Source organism: Pleuronectes platessa, chromosome 6 (genome assembly GCF_947347685.1).
Source record: "Pleuronectes platessa chromosome 6, fPlePla1.1, whole genome shotgun sequence".
Classification (NCBI taxonomy): domain Eukaryota; kingdom Metazoa; phylum Chordata; class Actinopteri; order Pleuronectiformes; family Pleuronectidae; genus Pleuronectes; species Pleuronectes platessa.
In genome coordinates, this window is record NC_070631.1 from 12,782,544 (window position 1) to 12,799,469 (window position 16,926).

At 42.6% G+C, this 16,926-nt stretch overlaps 1 protein-coding gene across 3 annotated transcripts; it reads left to right on the plus strand.

The window, feature by feature from the left end:
* The first annotated feature begins 1,743 nt into the window (after positions 1 to 1,743).
* lmbr1l (limb development membrane protein 1-like) lies at positions 1,744 to 15,730 on the plus strand. Of its 3 annotated transcripts, none has more exons than XM_053424324.1 (17): positions 1,744 to 2,031; positions 7,150 to 7,234; positions 8,970 to 9,003; positions 9,333 to 9,472; positions 9,961 to 10,064; positions 10,172 to 10,295; positions 10,389 to 10,457; positions 10,549 to 10,613; positions 11,311 to 11,383; positions 11,486 to 11,572; positions 11,667 to 11,743; positions 11,844 to 11,921; positions 12,014 to 12,087; positions 12,460 to 12,550; positions 12,667 to 12,733; positions 13,248 to 13,409; positions 13,959 to 15,730. In XM_053424324.1, exons 1-17 carry the CDS (start codon positions 1,969 to 1,971, stop codon positions 14,042 to 14,044), a joined length of 1,479 nt encoding a protein of 492 aa, XP_053280299.1. In that variant the 5' UTR covers positions 1,744 to 1,968; the 3' UTR covers positions 14,045 to 15,730. The 3 variants fall into 3 exon arrangements, with proteins under 3 accessions (XP_053280299.1, XP_053280300.1, XP_053280301.1); XM_053424326.1 differs by lacking the exon at positions 7,150 to 7,234 and having other exon boundaries at positions 1,797 to 1,810; positions 1,841 to 2,031; XM_053424325.1 differs by lacking the exon at positions 7,150 to 7,234.
* Positions 15,731 to 16,926: the final 1,196 nt, after the last annotated feature.

Consider the following 16,926-nt stretch of genomic DNA (forward strand, 5'->3'; position numbering starts at 1 on the left):
AGCGTTCTCAAACTCAACACACAATGACCCTCAACATTTGGGCCTCTTGATCATCTTACCTGATAAAGTGGATAAAAGGTTTCACGAGGATCTCACTAAGAAATAAAAGACATTATAAATGCTTTACAGAGAGTAAGTGTTTCTTCTCTACACCTTCTCAAGAAGGATGTGTTGCAAATAGAGCTAGAAAACAAATTAAGATCCTTGAGCCAAAAACCAAAGCCTCATGATAGATTCCTATAGGTGAGAAAAGTCACAAAAAAGGGCATTATGAATACAAAGTATATTAGAAAACATTATGAAAATTTGTGATGGTAAAGCAGCAAAGTTTAAAACATTTCTTTGAAAGTGAGAGTACTGCATTTCTGCTTAAAATAAGTATCTTCAGAAAAATCTACTTGAAGTAATTCAAAATAGTCACCATATAGGAAATTAGGCAGATTCAGTGCCATATTTGAAGTCACTTCTCAAAAAACACTTCTACCAAAAACCCTGTTTTATTAAATTTTTTATATTTATGCTGGTGAGCAGTCCAGGGTCTACCTCACCTCTCGCCCCAATGTCAGCTGGGATTGGCTCCAGCTTCTCTGAGGATAAGTGATATAGATAGTGTCGACGGATGGAATTTTTCAATACTTTATTTTGACTTAATCCAAGATTTTTGCTTATCTTAATCAATCGACATCTTTACAGATACAGAGGTTAACACGTCTCCCCCAAATGGAGTTTTTCTCTCTACCCGCTGCCACATTTTACCCGACCGTCTTTTGAATTTCATGCTGTGACAGTTACTCTGCTCTCTCCTGCTCTCATCCTACCTCAACGACCTCACTGACCGCGTAACTTGGAGAGGATCTGTGTCTGTCTCGCTACTGGGGCCCCTCAAGGTTCCGTCCTGGGTCCCCTCCTCTTCTCTCTGTACACCAGCGCTCTCGGCTCTGTCATTCTATGGCTTTTCCTACTTCAGCTATGTTGTTGACAAACGGTCTCTTTTCCCCAATATGAAACACAGGTAGCAGCACAAATCTCTGCCTGTATGACTGACATCTCTCAGTGGGTGTCCGCACACCAACTAAAAATTCACCTTGATAAGACTGAACTACTTTTCCTTCCAGAGAAAGGCTCACCCACCCACGACCTGACTATTACCTTTGACAACTCTGTGTTAGCAAAGGTTCGGGTCCAGTCTACATCCAGGACAGGGTCAAACCTTACACCCCATCCGTCCACTCCGCTCTGCAGCTGCCAATAACAAAATCTAGGCTCTTTGCTGTCCTGGCTCCTAAATTATGGAATGAGCTCCCCAATAGTATCAGGACAGCTGACTAAACCTTGAATAAAAAAAAATTGAATAAAAAAAAAAAAATTGGCACTTTGTAGTTTGGCTTTCTTGAAGAATATTGTACTTTCTGGATTCTTGTTGTCTGAGTTTGTACCTTCAAGGTTGAATGCACTTATTGTAAGTCGCTTTAATGAAATGAAAAGGCACTGATAGAAGTACCTCAAAACTTCCACCAGAAAGCTTTTTATGTGTTCTTTAATCTAGTTGTGATGCTTCTTTGTACATCACTTGTGTTTGTAAAGGATCTCTATAAATTTAAGTCTATTCTCTCAAACTTTGTGTATGGATGAAATAAACCTGATGAAACTATTTATTATAAAAAATAATTGGCATGTACCTGTGGCTCTGAGGCCCCTCCCCTCCACGTGGCCCCTCCCCCTGACGACCCCTCCCACCATGGTTCATAGCAGGAGGGTCGAGGAGGCTCCTCCGCTGTGATGCAGCACCACACACACTCAGACACACACACGTACACTCAGACACACACACACGTACACTCAGACACACACACAGACAGAAACTCTCACTCGTGGCGTTTCTGAAGATGTCACGTCTTTTAACTCCTTAACGGACTTCAGCCCCGGTGCTTTCTGAAGCCTGAGCGGATACTGGCATGGTTACGCAGAATGGAAACGGAGGACGTGTCGGTTCGGGAGCAACTTTTCCACAACCGTGTCCGGGAGACCATCGTGAGTAGACGGGCTAACAGGGTGTGTGTGTCTGTGTGTAGGGGGGGCGTTAGGGGGTCCCGTCGGTTAATATGCATATGAGGGGTCGCCGCAAACCACACAGCCCCCTCCTCTCTAATCAGTGCGAGCAGGAACAACACGCTCTGTCAGTTCAGCTTTTTATCTGTAACACGTTTAAAGTGACATCTTGGTGACGCTAGCTTCTTGTAGCAGTTAGCTGAACTTTCCTGCTGCACGGATGCGGCTGGTCACTGGTTTGGCACAGGAACTCCCTTACTCAGCATCTGCAGCCCTCTTATTGTGTTTCTAACCACTTTGTCTCAATCCTCCCTCCGCCTCTGATCTCATTGTAGCTGTGCAGTTAACGTCCTGCTTTTCATTTACGGTTCCAACAAGCTGCTAGTATTTGAACTTTTACCTGTTAAAGCTGCCATTCTTGTCTCTGTTTTGTGTGACTCCTCCACTTCCTGCTCAGCTGAACTTCAGACCTGCCACAGAGATCGGTCCTCTAACAGCAGGACACATGGAGGCTGACCTTTAAACCTGAACAGTACAGGGTGATTGCACAGACAGTTCCTTTCCCACTGTACCAGATATGTCTGATAAAGTGAACCACAAGGGACGATGACTGACGACATCAGTTCTGCTACATGCGTTTGACTCAGTGGTTGACTTATCAATTGGTCCTGGTTTGACTGGTTTGCTCAGCCCCGATTCTTCACGGACTTTGGTTGTAGATGAGCACAAACTGTGCAGCAGTAGAACATAAGATTATGGATTAATTACTGTCTGCCATGGGAAAGATCTGTTGCTTTTAATTGTAAAAACTTCAAAAGAAGAACTTGAGAGGTTATTAGGCAGAGCGCATATCCTCGCCAAGGCCCAATTATCCCCTTTTTAAACCCCATGAAAATGCACTACATCTAAGTTTTTATTTGGATCTGCACCAAATTGCACACACTCATGAATATCAGTCCCCTAAATGTGAAAAATGCCCAATCTTACAATATTTCAGAAAGTGAAAAAAACTCAAAACTCAATTTAAGATTTTTCTGGCTCCTCAAACACTGTTAGTGTCTTTCTCCGTTCGGTTTACAAACCTCAGGTTAAAATATTTCCACATAAAGTTATTAGCGACTCCTAAGTCTGCCCACATTGACAAAAAGACTCAATGACGTCGTCTGGATAATATCAATGTCTTCGGGAAGTTGTCTTGGAAGGCAAGTAAATATTATAAATTGAGAACAAAACTTGCACCTTTTACACAAGTAATCGATTAGGTGCCCATATTTATTCTAATGCCCTTGATTTGTCATTGTCCCTTTCACCTAAAGACCTAATGCTATTAGTCGACACCCCCTTCTTAAGCCACTGGCAGGCCTCAGGTCTCCTGCTTACCATCTCGTCACAGTGCTGCCTCAGGCTGGTCAGCTGCCCCTGCATCTCCGATTACTAATGGATTAATGTAAAGCTCATCATCATTCATCCCATTTTAAAATGACTTGATATGAAGCTGCAGTGTAAGTACCAGCTCTGTTGCTACATACAGTATCGAATTGATAAACGCTCAGCACATCAGAAGAACAGATGAATAGATACTTTAGATTCATTTCAGTTATCTCTCACATGGTCTGAAGACAGAAGGACTTATTTACATAATAATAGTCTTCAGAACACAGTGTATGTTGTTGAAGCACAGATACATTTTTATTTTAGGCTGAAAAAGGCAGTATTTATGTGACATGATACATTTATATAAGCTTTAGTCACTAGGTTGGTCTGTTAGTTTTTATATAAAATTAAAAATATTGATTCATCATCGGCCCAAGTAAGGCCAACCCACTGTCTGACCAACCAGCTTATCAATGGGAACATTTTATCAGTCACTTTAATTGACATTGTAAATCATCTGCGATAAGAGGCAAATTTAACTTGTGTCATATTTAAAAAACTGGGTAAGATGATATAAACGTTGGAGCCAGGCGTGCACACCTACAGCCAACACCCTGAGCCCGGAGGGATCAACAAGGATCAATGCTTGCAGAATAAAAAGTCACGATAAGATCTTTCTCAGCAGAAAAATCTGTCGCCCAGCATGTTCTGCATCATTGATAAAAGACTAAAACATTAATAATCCATGTTAAATGTGTGTTTATAGGAATTACTTTCTGTAGGACATTTGAGGAGGAAATTCCAAAATATATTGTCACTATTGTCATATATTTCCTATTCTCAAAGCCCTTTTTACCTAACTGCAATTAGAGTTGTTTTTAATTTTACATTCTGAACTATCGAAAATAACGGATAACACCTGCAGTAAAACGATCGAAACAACAGGCTGTTGCTGCCCACCTTCTTTTGTATGAGGATGGCAATGCCCTTCAATATTTAAAGTTATTTCTGGCCCCTGAATAAATCCTGAATTGGTTAGGGTTTGCTTAATCTAGCCTCTTAAAACAAAGACATGCTTTGCCTGAACGCGTTCAGCTGGTTGAGAGTTGCCCCTGAAATAGCCCCCCTCTGAGGGAGTCCATTTGACATTATGCAAGGACGAGCTGTTCCACTGCCAGCCTCCTCCAGCTCCTTTTGAATTTTCTCAGGAACTACCAGGTCAGGCGAGAAGTGGAAAGAGTTTAACTCCATTGTTGTCTTTGCTTGAAGCAGCTTGAAGATGTGTAGGTTCCTCTGTGAATTTTAAACTGCTCCAAGTATACTCAGAGACTTGGTGCTCAACACAAAGCTGCCCCTTTGGATGCTGAGTCTCTTTAAACTCTCCTCCCGGTGGCCCGCCGTGTGCTGCCAGCTCTTTGACACTGCCAATCCGCACGTGACTACCACAGGGTTATTCTGCCCCTCATCCATTTCTCACTCTATACCCATCCTTTGTTTCCTCCTTTTACACTTGGATTAACCTTTGCAAGCTCCTTGCCAAACTGTTCCGCAATATTGAACAATTTTGAACACTGAGCTGATTACTTGTTGTGAACGGTCTATTGTTATTTGCATGATACAGCTAGTGTGCTACCAGTAGTGTTACTGTTATGTCTAAGTTGGAGGGGAAATGGTTATATCTACAAAGCTCTTTTCAGACATGCACTGAACTCTGGGTATTCTACTGAAATTATCCCGAGGGGCTGTATGTGAGAAGCAAAATGTCAGAGTCAGTGGCTCCAGACCATCTCCAGACTTTCTCCTGCCAGCTCCCAAAACCCAGATCATATCCGAGAGAGCCCATGTGACAATTCAGCAGGATATCGTTTGGAGGATTCACCACGACCGAGTTGATGATGTTTCTAACACATGACAGATGTGAAACATTATATCTCAGGATGAGAAAGAGGTAACATGCTCATAGAAGATGCCGAAATAGAAAACTGTTTGGAAAGATAACCAGGTTTGAGAGCTTTTGGTGATGTGGGCTGACGCTGCTGTTGATCTGCTTTAGAGAAGTACATGTGATTTCCCCAGTGGAACTTATAAGCTATGTCCTGCCTTAAGTATGCTCAACCCAGGCACCGCCGCTCACCTGAATGCTCCTGAGGTTTTCCTGTTATGAACACGTCTGCACCAGAGAATCTCCTGCTTCGCTGTTCAGGTGTCACCCAAAATTGTGTGTGTGTGACAATGTGAGGCAAAATGCAGTCCTGTTGGTGTGTTCAAGTCCAGTTTGAATACAGGATTAGCTTGGTGTACAAGTCACTGTCAAAAACACATTTTAACCAGATGTATAAAACGGAAACATAAGTTTGTACACTTTGCCGGAACCCGTTTGATGTGGGGCATTGATAAGGAACTCAAGATGCTCAGTTAACATTGGTTTAAGAAACTGGTTTTATACCCCCGAGCATGTCGTCACATTTCTGTCATTCTCTAGAGAGCCTCTCTGTGTTTGTTGCTCTTGTTTCCTTAGGCACGGGCATATACATACTGTGCTCTCTAAGCATGTGGAAATGTTTGATCGGTGCTCGAGGTTTAGCAACATCAGTTCATTCATCCGTCAGCGCGAAACTGCATTTTCGCTGTTTAATGGATGACATCCATTTAATCACAGACTTGCGTATGCCCAGAAGAATTTGATGACAGCATCACCAGCACAGCAACATTTTCACTTCAAGGTTCATTGCGGGTCTTTAACCAACATTTTGAACAAGTGGAAATGTTGCTTTTAAATTGGGAATTCCTGTCAGTTTCACATGCACTTTTTATCAATTCTAACAGGCAATTTTGGTGCATGCGCATCATGTGGTATGGAAGGGAGCAGAAGGACCCTCACGTGTGTGTCTTACAAGCATGATCATTTTTTAATTTTTATACCACATCCTGATCAGGGAGCAACCATGAGAGAACGTTTAGCCTTTGTATTGTATTGCTTAAAGAGGAATGAGTGGGATGGAGCAGCCTCAACACATGTTGTTAGTTCAAATTTCCACATACAGACGATTTTAAAACCACAACCCTCAGGAGCAAAAATCTGTCTTAAAACAACAACAAAAAAGACAAATGTGGCATTTATTGTTATAATTGTACTGATCTTAAAGTTTTTATATTGAATGTTTGTCCCTATTCCAGGGATCTTTTCATTTGTCTATTATTAAAGCGATTTTATTTATATATATATATATATTTGATGTTTTATATGATTTTCACACGAGTGATTTGTGTCGTCTTTGTAGTGAAAGCTTGAAAGCTCCACCAGACAACAGATTGCTCAGTGAATATAGGTCTGACCTAAATTTGTTGGTGGATTGAGTGTAACTGTCAGACAGTGATCTCGACGGGCAGTATTGGGGCGATCTGTCTCTCTGGTATTAACCCCCTCCCCCCTAATCCGTCTTAGTGTACTACTGCTGGTCTGCCACTCATTTCACTCTTTGTTTGAAATCAGTCCAGCTGTCTCTCTTTGAATTGGAAACACAACAGAACATTCTATTCAAACCAGTCAGAAAACATGAGTCATGAGTCATATAAATAAGTGCGTTGATTATCAGTAGTTCACAAGGGAACAAGACGGCTTGTCTTTTCGTGGGACTTGCTGCTAAAACAAGAAAAACGAATAACACCATCTCCATGTTCTCAAGCTTTGCAAAAAAAACAAATTCCTTTCTGTCCCTTCTGCAGATCTGCGTGCTCCTGTTTACATGCCTCTACATATTATCCTACCTCATACTTACCCACTTCAAGAAGACGGCAGAGTTTGTCACAGGTGAGTTTTAAAGTCACTCTCTTGTATCTAAAGAGAGCACCACATGAAAGCTCCTGTGTGAGAAAGATTTCTACGAATGCCTTCTGGAGAAATGCCGGGAGGGGAATTGATGGTGTTGACAAGCCTAATTATTGCATTAATGTGCTGTGGTTTTTCTCTCTCACGCAGGCCACACATTCTGTCGCACAGGTGTTATTTTTTGTTCGGGGGGTGTAACTAAATACAGGAGATAACTGCTTATCTTTTCTTGCCTTAAGTTGCATCAGAAAGCTTGACAACCTTGAGACAAGCAATACAATGAACATGGCCTGTTTGACAAAGCTTACTCATTTCATAATCACTGCTTTTCTGACTTTTACTTTTACGTGTAGATATGTTGAGATTTGGATCATTCCCACCTTTCCTGTTTACATTCACGTAAATATAGTGTAAGTTTGCACAAGAACATTGCTTATTTCAACCCAAAGCTCTGGACCTTGGCCTGAGTATCACAGAGGTGAAGAAGGCAGGTCATAACAACCCTTCAGGCAGAATTCCGGTGGATCGCCGTCGTGGAGGGGAAGTGAAAACTGCTCCTACAGGACGAACAGTGTCGTGGTTTAAGGTCCATTTACTTTGGGAAAAAAACGTCCTAAAAGAACTCTTTCCAACAAACAAATACTTTATAACTTACGCCACAAAAGGAGCTTAATGATCTGCTTCATTTTACTCAGTCACTCACTTTTTATCTTTCACAAACGGGGCAATGTAAGAAGATACTTTGTGTTCAACTCAGCATTGATAAACAACTTTGCAGCCTCCAAACAAGCATTCCAATAAACTTGACAGTCCTCATGCACTTGACTATATCGTGCATTCTAACATTGTTAAACCAAAAAAAACAACAGTTTGACGGCCTGCAGTGGGACTGGGCTCACAGTTACATAATGAATCCAATAACTTGCCACTATTGGAACCAGATGTCGGATGTCCAACTGGCCAAGTCTCAGCTCGGCTGTGACTGGGCTGGGTTGTAGCCTGGGACAAAGCCCACTTTTCAGAAACCTGCTCTGCAATGGCTCCGGGTTGTAACCGTTGTTTATGCATCAACAAGTTCCAAACAGTTGTGCCCTGTAGCTGAATGACGATTGAGCAACAGAAATTAACAAGTCAGTTTTTGGCAAGAGCTAAGAGCTGGAGTTTGCTTCACTGACCTCACCTCATTCCTCGACAGCTGTGCCAACATTTGCAATGGAAAAAAGTTACAGTATCATGCACTGGTTTGTATATTACCACTGCAGCGGTTCTTGCAGTGCTGCTTTAAGAGAGTGATAGCATATTGGAAAGATGCAGCCTCTATTTATTTTAGTTTTAACTAGACTTCGGTTTTTGCTGGTACAGAATGTTCCTAACTTGCTCCTCCACTTTCACTCCCCACTCAGTATTTTCTTTTCATACTCATATAGACCCCTTCTGTTGCAACATTCCCCTCCACACTGTGTACACACAGCATGGTACTCAGGCCCCAGGCAGGTTTTACCTTTGTCACGAAAGCAGACATTTTGTTGAAATGTCAATTTATACCTCGTTCGAACCATCTTTAAACATTTCAACACTTTATCTGATTGCACTTACAGCAATCTGTGTTGAAGCCTTTCTCCAAGATAAGTTCTTATTGCAGCTTGTCCATGTTCAAGATGGCAAATAGATTTTTAGTATAATGGACGTAAAGATATTTGTGTCTCTGCTCTTTCAGATGATATTGAAGATGCCACCGTCAACAAAATTGCGTAAGTATAAACCTCTAATGATTAACTGACCCACATCAAATGGTTCTCGCTCGCTCTGGTGTCAGTGTGAGGTACTGAGCAGATAAGTCGACGTGACATGTTGTGGCCCGAGGCCCTTTGGCTGTGGATTTATTACACTGTCTTGTGTGAGCTTGGGTTGTTGTTTAGTGGTTGTTTAGTGGGGCACTACTGTGTCACTCCGCCCTTTGCCCCGACACGCTGTCGTGTGTTCCCCGGGACACGCGAGCCTTTCACCTGGGCAGTGATGTCAGGCTTTGGCCAAATATCCATGCGACTTCACCGATGGCCTCTTTTTCTTCTTCTTCCAGGCTGTGGTTGTGTACCTTCACCCTGTCCGTCGCAGTGTGTGCCGTGCTCCTCCTCCCCATCTCCATTTTGTCCAACGAGGTGCTGCTCACCTTCCCACAGAGCTACTACATGCAGTGGCTGAACGGATCTCTTATCCACGGTACGTTAGTAATGTTTCTACCAGGTGACAACTCCAAAACAACAGTTGATCATCGCAGAGGTCATGGCTGTCTGAAGCTGGATCTGATTTACAGAGGGTCACTGGGAATCAACCTCCAGATCATTACTCCACTGGCCTCTGTCCAAACAGAAACGGATAATAATCAGGGATAGGAGGGCTGTGGCTTTACTGGCTGCAGTGATTCAGTTTGAAAAAAATTATCTCACTGATCTAATCCAATGCTTCAACACTTCTTGTCTGTGTTGTATCATGTTCTGATGGTTATCTCTCACAGTATTCCATTCCTTCTGTTATTGTTGAACAGACTTGTTTATTTGAACATCTAACTGCCATGTTACATTGGAGGACTGCAGGACTCTGCCCCTTTGTGGTTTTCATTGGTACTGCTGAAATGCTTGAACGCAATCAAGAATGTTTGCACTGAAAACTAACGTGTTGGATAAATCTCTCTCTTCCTCCCTTGTCAGGCTTGTGGAACCTAGTTTTCCTTTTCTCCAATTTGTCCCTGTTCTTCCTCATGCCCTTCGCCTACTTCTTCACGGAGTCTGAGGGATTTGCGGGGTCCAAGAAGGTACAGCATTTATCTTTCAGTTGGAAATGGTGGCTCTAAACCTGGAAACCATTTAAGAAATAGAGACTCTTGAACCTGTTGATAAGAGTATCTGTTTTTGTGTGTAGGGGGTGATGGCCCGAGTGTATGAGGCGTTTGTGCTGCTGTTGCTGCTGGCCTTGCTCGTGCTGGGCATCGTGTGGGTGGCATCTGCCCTCCTCCATGACAACATCGCCAGAAAGAGCCTCTACGGTGAGTCGCCTCCTTCGAAAGTAATGATCCTTCAGTGACAGTTTTGGTTTCTTCTATTATAGCTCCTTTATACTGTCCTCCTGTGACTTTTAGATCTGTGGGAGTATTACCTTCCCTATCTGTACTCTGGCATCTCTCTGGTTGGAGTGTTGCTGCTTTTGCGTGAGTACATGTTAGTTATAATTACTTATATCAGCTCAAATCTGTAGTGGACGACACTTTGATATCACCATCTGTGTGTGTCTCTCCTCAGTGTGCACCCCCTTTGGGTTGTCCCGAATGTTTAGTGTGACCGGCAGCCTACTGGTCAAACCACGGGTGAGTCACCGATCTTACGTCTAGAATTTAGATTTTACAGCCATAAATAGTAAATGCAAACACATCTTGCACTATGTCCAACATCCATGATACATACAGGGACTCTTCGAAGGTTTTGAATATACAGTGTGCTCACTCCAGGAAGTAGGAAAGCAACCACAGCAGAGAATATCCTAAATAAATAAATTCGATTTTTGAGTGTGGAGGAAATGTTACATTTCAGGAAAATATGATTGTCTGTGTTAATGAATTGGCGGTAGCTTATCAGAGTTTGATTAATTTGAGAACAAATGTCTTCTATCATTTCCTGTTAATATATAAATGGTATAACACTAATTTTATGTAGTACACACATACTATAGAGTTGTTTGAAGCATGGATGGATGACACATCTTTAGTTTTACATGTTGACGTGCAACATGAACTGTAGCTGCAGATAACTGTTGTTAGTTTTGCAAGTACAGTAATTATACCAAAGTATTGGACAATTTAAAATATTGAGGTTTAAAAAATAGTCAGGTTAATGGTATAAGGAAGACACAGATATCTGGACTACATATCACTGTAATCCCTCCAGTTGTTAAAACAAACCACATGTTGGCGCTGCAATAAAAGTCAGAAATTATCAAAATTTGTTGGATTCCTTCTCTGGATTCCTCATCTCATCTTCATCTTCTATCGACCCTGTCCTCTGCAGCTGCTGGAGGATGTGGATGAAACACTGAACTGCACCACGTTTGAGGAAGACTCGCTCTCCAGGAAACTGAACTGTAAGAGACCAACCATGAACACGGTCCTCTGCCATTTCCTGATGATTCATTTAAAGCTGACTGACTAACTTCTAGTCTCTATCATGTGTTGTTGGGTCGAAGGCGGTAGCACATCCTGCTGGGTCAAGCTGAACATGGATGCGATGAAAAAGGAGCACCAAACAGTGCGGGGCAAGCGCATCGCTCTGGGTGAGACGGACTGAACAGGCAGCTCTCTGCTCGGCTTCTATCACAGTGATCACATGTTTGATAAGTTATTCCCCCCCCCCCCCCCTCCAAACAGAGATGCGTAGGAGAGCGTCCCCATGGCAGCGTAATCTTGGCTATCCACTGGCCATGCTTGGGCTCCTCGCACTGACGGTACACACTTATTCATCAACGACACCACACCGTTCTTAACTTTAATCTAATAACACAGATGGTTGTTTTCATTGTATGACTTCTGTTTCTGTCTCTTCAGGTGATGTGTGTGCTGATGGTCTGTTTCAACGTGTTGGAGTTGCTCCTGTATGAGACAGCTATGCCCAGAGGAATGGAGGTGAGGATTTTTGCCAGAGAGAAACAGAAACGAGCAACAGCTTGTGGTCGGTGCTCACTGACTGACTGATGTTTGGTTTCTCGCTTTTTTAGGACCCTCACCTGGGAAGGGCCTCCTTCTCTATGTTCGGCTCGCTGGGCGCTGCAGTTCAAGTAGTCCTCATCCTGTATCCTTTCATTGTGTGTGTGTGTGTGTGTGTGTGTGTGTGTGTGTGTGTGTGTGTGTGTGTGTGTGTGTGTGTGTGTGTGTGTGTGTGTGTGTGTGTGTGTGTGTGTGTGTGTGTGTGTGTGTGTGTGTGTGTGTGTGTGTGTGTGTGTGTGTGTGTGTGTGTGTGTGTGTGTGTGTGTGTGTGTTGTTAACTAGTCATGTATATGTGGCCATGACTCAGCTACCAACAGACTGTCCTTGTTGTCCGACCAGCGTGTGAGCTGTCGACTCATGTAATTTTATTCATTAATTAGAAAACACTTTCTAGATGTTACTATCTATGTCAGAGAATCGCTCTTCTTCCCAGTGTTGTCCTTAAAATGATTGTCAGCTACCTAATGGTATCATCAGTAGTTGGTTTCTATAGTTCTCCTCTCTTCATCAGCCTCCTGCCTCGTGCACAGGACACCAACCTCACCCAGGTGCCTGACAGCTAAACCTGACGTCTATCTAAACTCACAGTGAGATATCATTAGAAACTAGTTAGGTATTGTGTTGAGACCCTTTTTAGTAATCTCTACATTTCTGTTCCTTTCAGATAATTGCAAACTGTGTTTCACTGCTTATCCTGAGCTCTGCACTGCCGGTCTTCTCACGCACACTTGGTAAGTAAGTAGCATAAATGACAAATGCAGCATTTATCCCAGTTTCATCCTGCACGCTAGCACTAATCAGGTTTTGAGCAAGCACTGACACAGAGTGGAAAAGTAATAGCAAGCATACATCTAAATATTTGTAAATCTATATCTAAATATTTATTTATGTGCCGCTGCTGTTTTCCCACAGTGCAAAAACAAGTGCAATTCAGAAAAGAAAGTAGTTCAAGAAGTATAATAGAAAAATAGGTTGATTTATGTTATGAAGAATTATTTTATAGGAGCTGTACTGCAGCTGTTAAGTTTGGACGATGGGTGTGCAGCAGATTGTGAATTACTTTGTAGTGTTGAACTGGGACACATCTATTATTCAACATTAGGCGCAAGTCAACATTTTACTTGTAATTTGAGCTTTGACCACAAGAGGGTGTTTGTGTAACACAGTCTGCAGCTGAAGGCTCAGCTTGGATTGAGCAACTGGTTCACATGTGGATTTTTTTTTCTTTGGCCTCCTTTGTGTCAGGAATCACCCGCTTCGATCTACTGGGAGACTTCGGTCGCTACAACTGGCTGGGGAACTTCTACATTGTCTTCCTGTACAACATGATGTTCGCTGGTCTCACCTCGGCCTCCCTCATCAAGACCGTCACCTGGGCAGTTCAGAGAGAGCTCATCCGCGCCTTTGGTCAGTTTAATTACATTTTCTACTCCTAAACAAGATGAGAACACTTTTTATCCCTGCATTCTTCTGTCCTTGTGGTTGTCTCGTGCTGAAATAAGTTGCACTTGGATAGTTGTGTGATAAGTTTTCCCACCTTTGGCCCAGTTCCCCAATGGGCTGGTCTCTCTTCCTCAGATAGAACGAATACAATTCTTTCAGGAAAGTGTAAAGGGACAAGAGGAGAGTCGGGTCCCCTTGGGGACCTTCAGGCACACCGCCCCAGACACACACCCTCTAAACCCTCCACCCAACACAAACAAGCACTCCAGGGACACGCCAAACTCGCACACACATACACGCAATCCCCTTCCTCACAGAGCAGATAGCATCTCTGCACCATGGCAGCTCTCTTGCACTTCCCCATTGCCTCCCAGCTTACTTTTGTTCTGTGATTAATAGACTTTACCTAAATCCCTATTTTTCTTAGCTTTTCTTAGCTTTTCTTGGTGTTGCTCCACCTTGTGATTGTGTGTGATGTCATTGACCTTTGGGTTTCTGTCACTGTTTTTGCAGGTCTCCATAGGCTGCCTTCAACTGTGTCACGGTCCACCGTCCCCTTCAGACTCCTCCTGGCCAGTGGACTTTCTAAAATCCAGTGACTTGTTCACTTCACAACTGCCTTTCCTCAAAGAAACTGAGGCAACTTCAAATGTGCACCTATTGGATTCAATGCATTTGCGGTTTAGTCCCTTTCCCAGTTGGTGCGCAGATCAGCTCGCCTCCTGTGAAGAGACCGGAGAAGTTCTGTCTGTGTCCTTCAAGTGGGAGCTCTGGCTGTGACCATTTTATCAGGGTCCATAGTTGTGCAGATAGTTGACTGCAATACAAGTGCTGGTACAAGTGCTTAGCAGAGTCATGGTTATGACTGGAACCAGGGAAACAAGGATTACAGCCATTCTAGTAGTCCTGCTATAGTGGAAAAAAACAGAACAACCCCCTGCGAACCCGACGCCTTTCAAAAAGAGGATTCATTACACAGCCGTTGCTCTTTTGACACATATGAAAGTCAGCAGAGTCATTTTGAATTATTACATTGTCGCTGTGACATAACTTCCTCTTCCTGCTTCAGGTCGATGGAGTGTTCTCGCTCTCTTCGTGGCTTCCCCACGCTTTCCTCTCTTGGGCTACCCCACTATTTTAGGATCGGGAATCTAACTCCATGGGTTTCGTGGCTCAGTCTGAACCAGTGTTATGTGAGTTAATGAGAGGAAGTAGTAAATGAGTCCAAGTAGGACACAAGGTACCTTGTCTATCTGTGATTCCACAGATTACACCAGGGAAGATACGAGAGTGAGGTCGTAGTCTGAATGATTGAGCTCTTTTACTAACAAGTTAACTTTTAGAATTAAGAACATCTTCGTGGTGATTTATTATTGAGCAGGGTTAATATGTTTTTCAAGCTGACAGAAAGCTTACTGAGTCTGAGGACTAGTAGTTTACAAAAACCCAAAAAAGAAAGCTTTACTTTGTCTTATGCAAGAAATCTGTCTGCGACGTGACACTCACCAGGAGAAACTTGTGCCTTAGACCAATCAAACTGTGAATTATTACAAATCTGTGTGGGAAAGTGCAATATTTCATGAGTAAAAAAAATCACACTCATCTTTACCTAAGGTGAATTTTATTTTAGTCTCTCCTGTATTATTTCTGTGAAGTATTTTTTTTTTTTTTAAATATCATTCTCCTTGAACTTTGGGTGAAAGCTCAGAATTGTCTCAGAGTATTTTCGAATAGTAAATGTGACTGTCAATCCATTCAGTCCTCTGCTGGGTTTTTATTTAGATTCTCTTTTATCAGCTGTATCTTATCCTCAATGTGTTGATGATCTTGTGTCACCATGTGCTGTCGCTGCTGTATCAGCAGGTGAAAAGCGGATGGTTTGACCAGCAGGGGACAGTGTGTCGCAAACCTCTCTCTGGTTAGTTATTATATGTATTATATATGGAGCACTCTGAGGTTTACTTATGTCACTTTTTCCGGGATTTTTCTTTTTTGGTTTTTGGGAACACACAGTTTATAATGTGCTGTATTTGTATCTTTATTTATGGGCATTTTGGGATCAATACTTAACATGTTGACTTACTACGCGTAGGATTTTTTTAACCAGTGTTGAAAACTTTGAATGTGATACAGTTGAGACAAAAAGTCTTTAGAGTCATTCTCAAAGATTAAAAAAAAAATTCTGTGTTTACTTATGAAACGCTCTGATGTTTCAGATTTTCTTAAAACTGAATTTTTAACCATTGTTTTATGAGGAGAAAGCAATAAAATGTCTTTGTTTTCCATGTGTTTGTGTCCTTTTGGGAGACGCGCCTCTCTGACTCTTACAGTTTCTTTGATGCCGTTACATTTTTAGAGAAATGTAACTACGTCGTGAGGGATCTGATGTGGTGGGTGGGTGTGACTGGACGAGGGCGTCTGTCCTCTGCGTCCCTCCACCCTTTTGTTGCACTTCTTTAATCAGCGGCAGAAGAAAGCCATATTTTGGCCTGTCTGTCAGCAGTGTCCAGCCGCGACGCCACTACAGCCGTAGCCCACGCTTTCCCCACTCTGATGCAAGCGCCAGATAAAAACCCAGCAAATTAGGAGGAGAAGAGACGTTCACTCCTTCACCGCACCACCTACCCACCCACCCACCTCCTTTCTTCCATCCCTTTTCCTTGCTTATTGTTAATTTCCTCATTTCTGGAGACAGCTCAAGAAACCCCCCCCCGGCTCTGATTAATTTCTCCCTCTTGATTTTTTGTTTGTGTTTCTTGTTTTGTTGGATGTTCTAATTGAGCTTATTTGCTTTAGGTTTTGTTTTGCACTGCGTTTCCTTTGCCAAAAGGAAATGAACTCCAATGTCGACGCTACATCGCTCGCACATCTGGAGACTGGGTACTCTGTGAGGAAGTGATGCATAGGCCACATATACAAGGTGTGTGTGTGTGTGTGTGTGTGTGTGTGTGTGTGTGTGTGTGTGTGTGTGTGTGTGTGTGTGTGTGTGTGTGTGTGTGTGTGTGTGTGTGTGTGTGTGTGTGTGTGTGTGTGTGTGTGTGTGTGTGTGTGTGTGTGTGTGTGTGTGTGTGTGTGTGTGTGTGTGTGTGTGTGTGTGGTGTGTTAGTGCAATAACACTGTCTCTGGAAAGAAAAGAGTTGAGTTTGAACTAACCCAGGGTGATGCTGACAGTTTTTGGTTCAGGGTTTCAATTCAATTTATACTTAAAACTCACAATATTGAGTTGGAAAGCATATTTAGAACAACACTGAAGCATTTGTAAGTGATGCTTAGTGAATATACACCGTTCCTCTCGTAAAATATAAAATAAATCTGCCAAAGTCCAATCGGCCACTACTAAAACGGAAAAGCTCCTTGACCTTAAAGTAACGAGACTACTGAGTCTGTGTGTCCAACCCATGTGTTGTTCTTTGCCGGGTCTGTGCAATTTTTTTTGCTAATGGTGCATTACATTATTACGCCAGATTTGATGAATTAGCTC

Excerpts from the sequence above, each read along its gene's own strand:
- lmbr1l (XM_053424324.1), top strand. The coding sequence starts at position 1,969 with ATGGAAACGGAGGACGTGTCGGTTCGGGAGCAACTTTTCCACAACCGT. Across the intron at positions 9,473-9,960 it reads GAACGGATCTCTTATCCACG|GCTTGTGGAACCTAGTTTTC; the intron begins GTACGTTAGTAA and ends CTCCCTTGTCAG. Across the intron at positions 11,573-11,666 it reads GGGCAAGCGCATCGCTCTGG|AGATGCGTAGGAGAGCGTCC; the intron begins GTGAGACGGACT and ends CCCTCCAAACAG.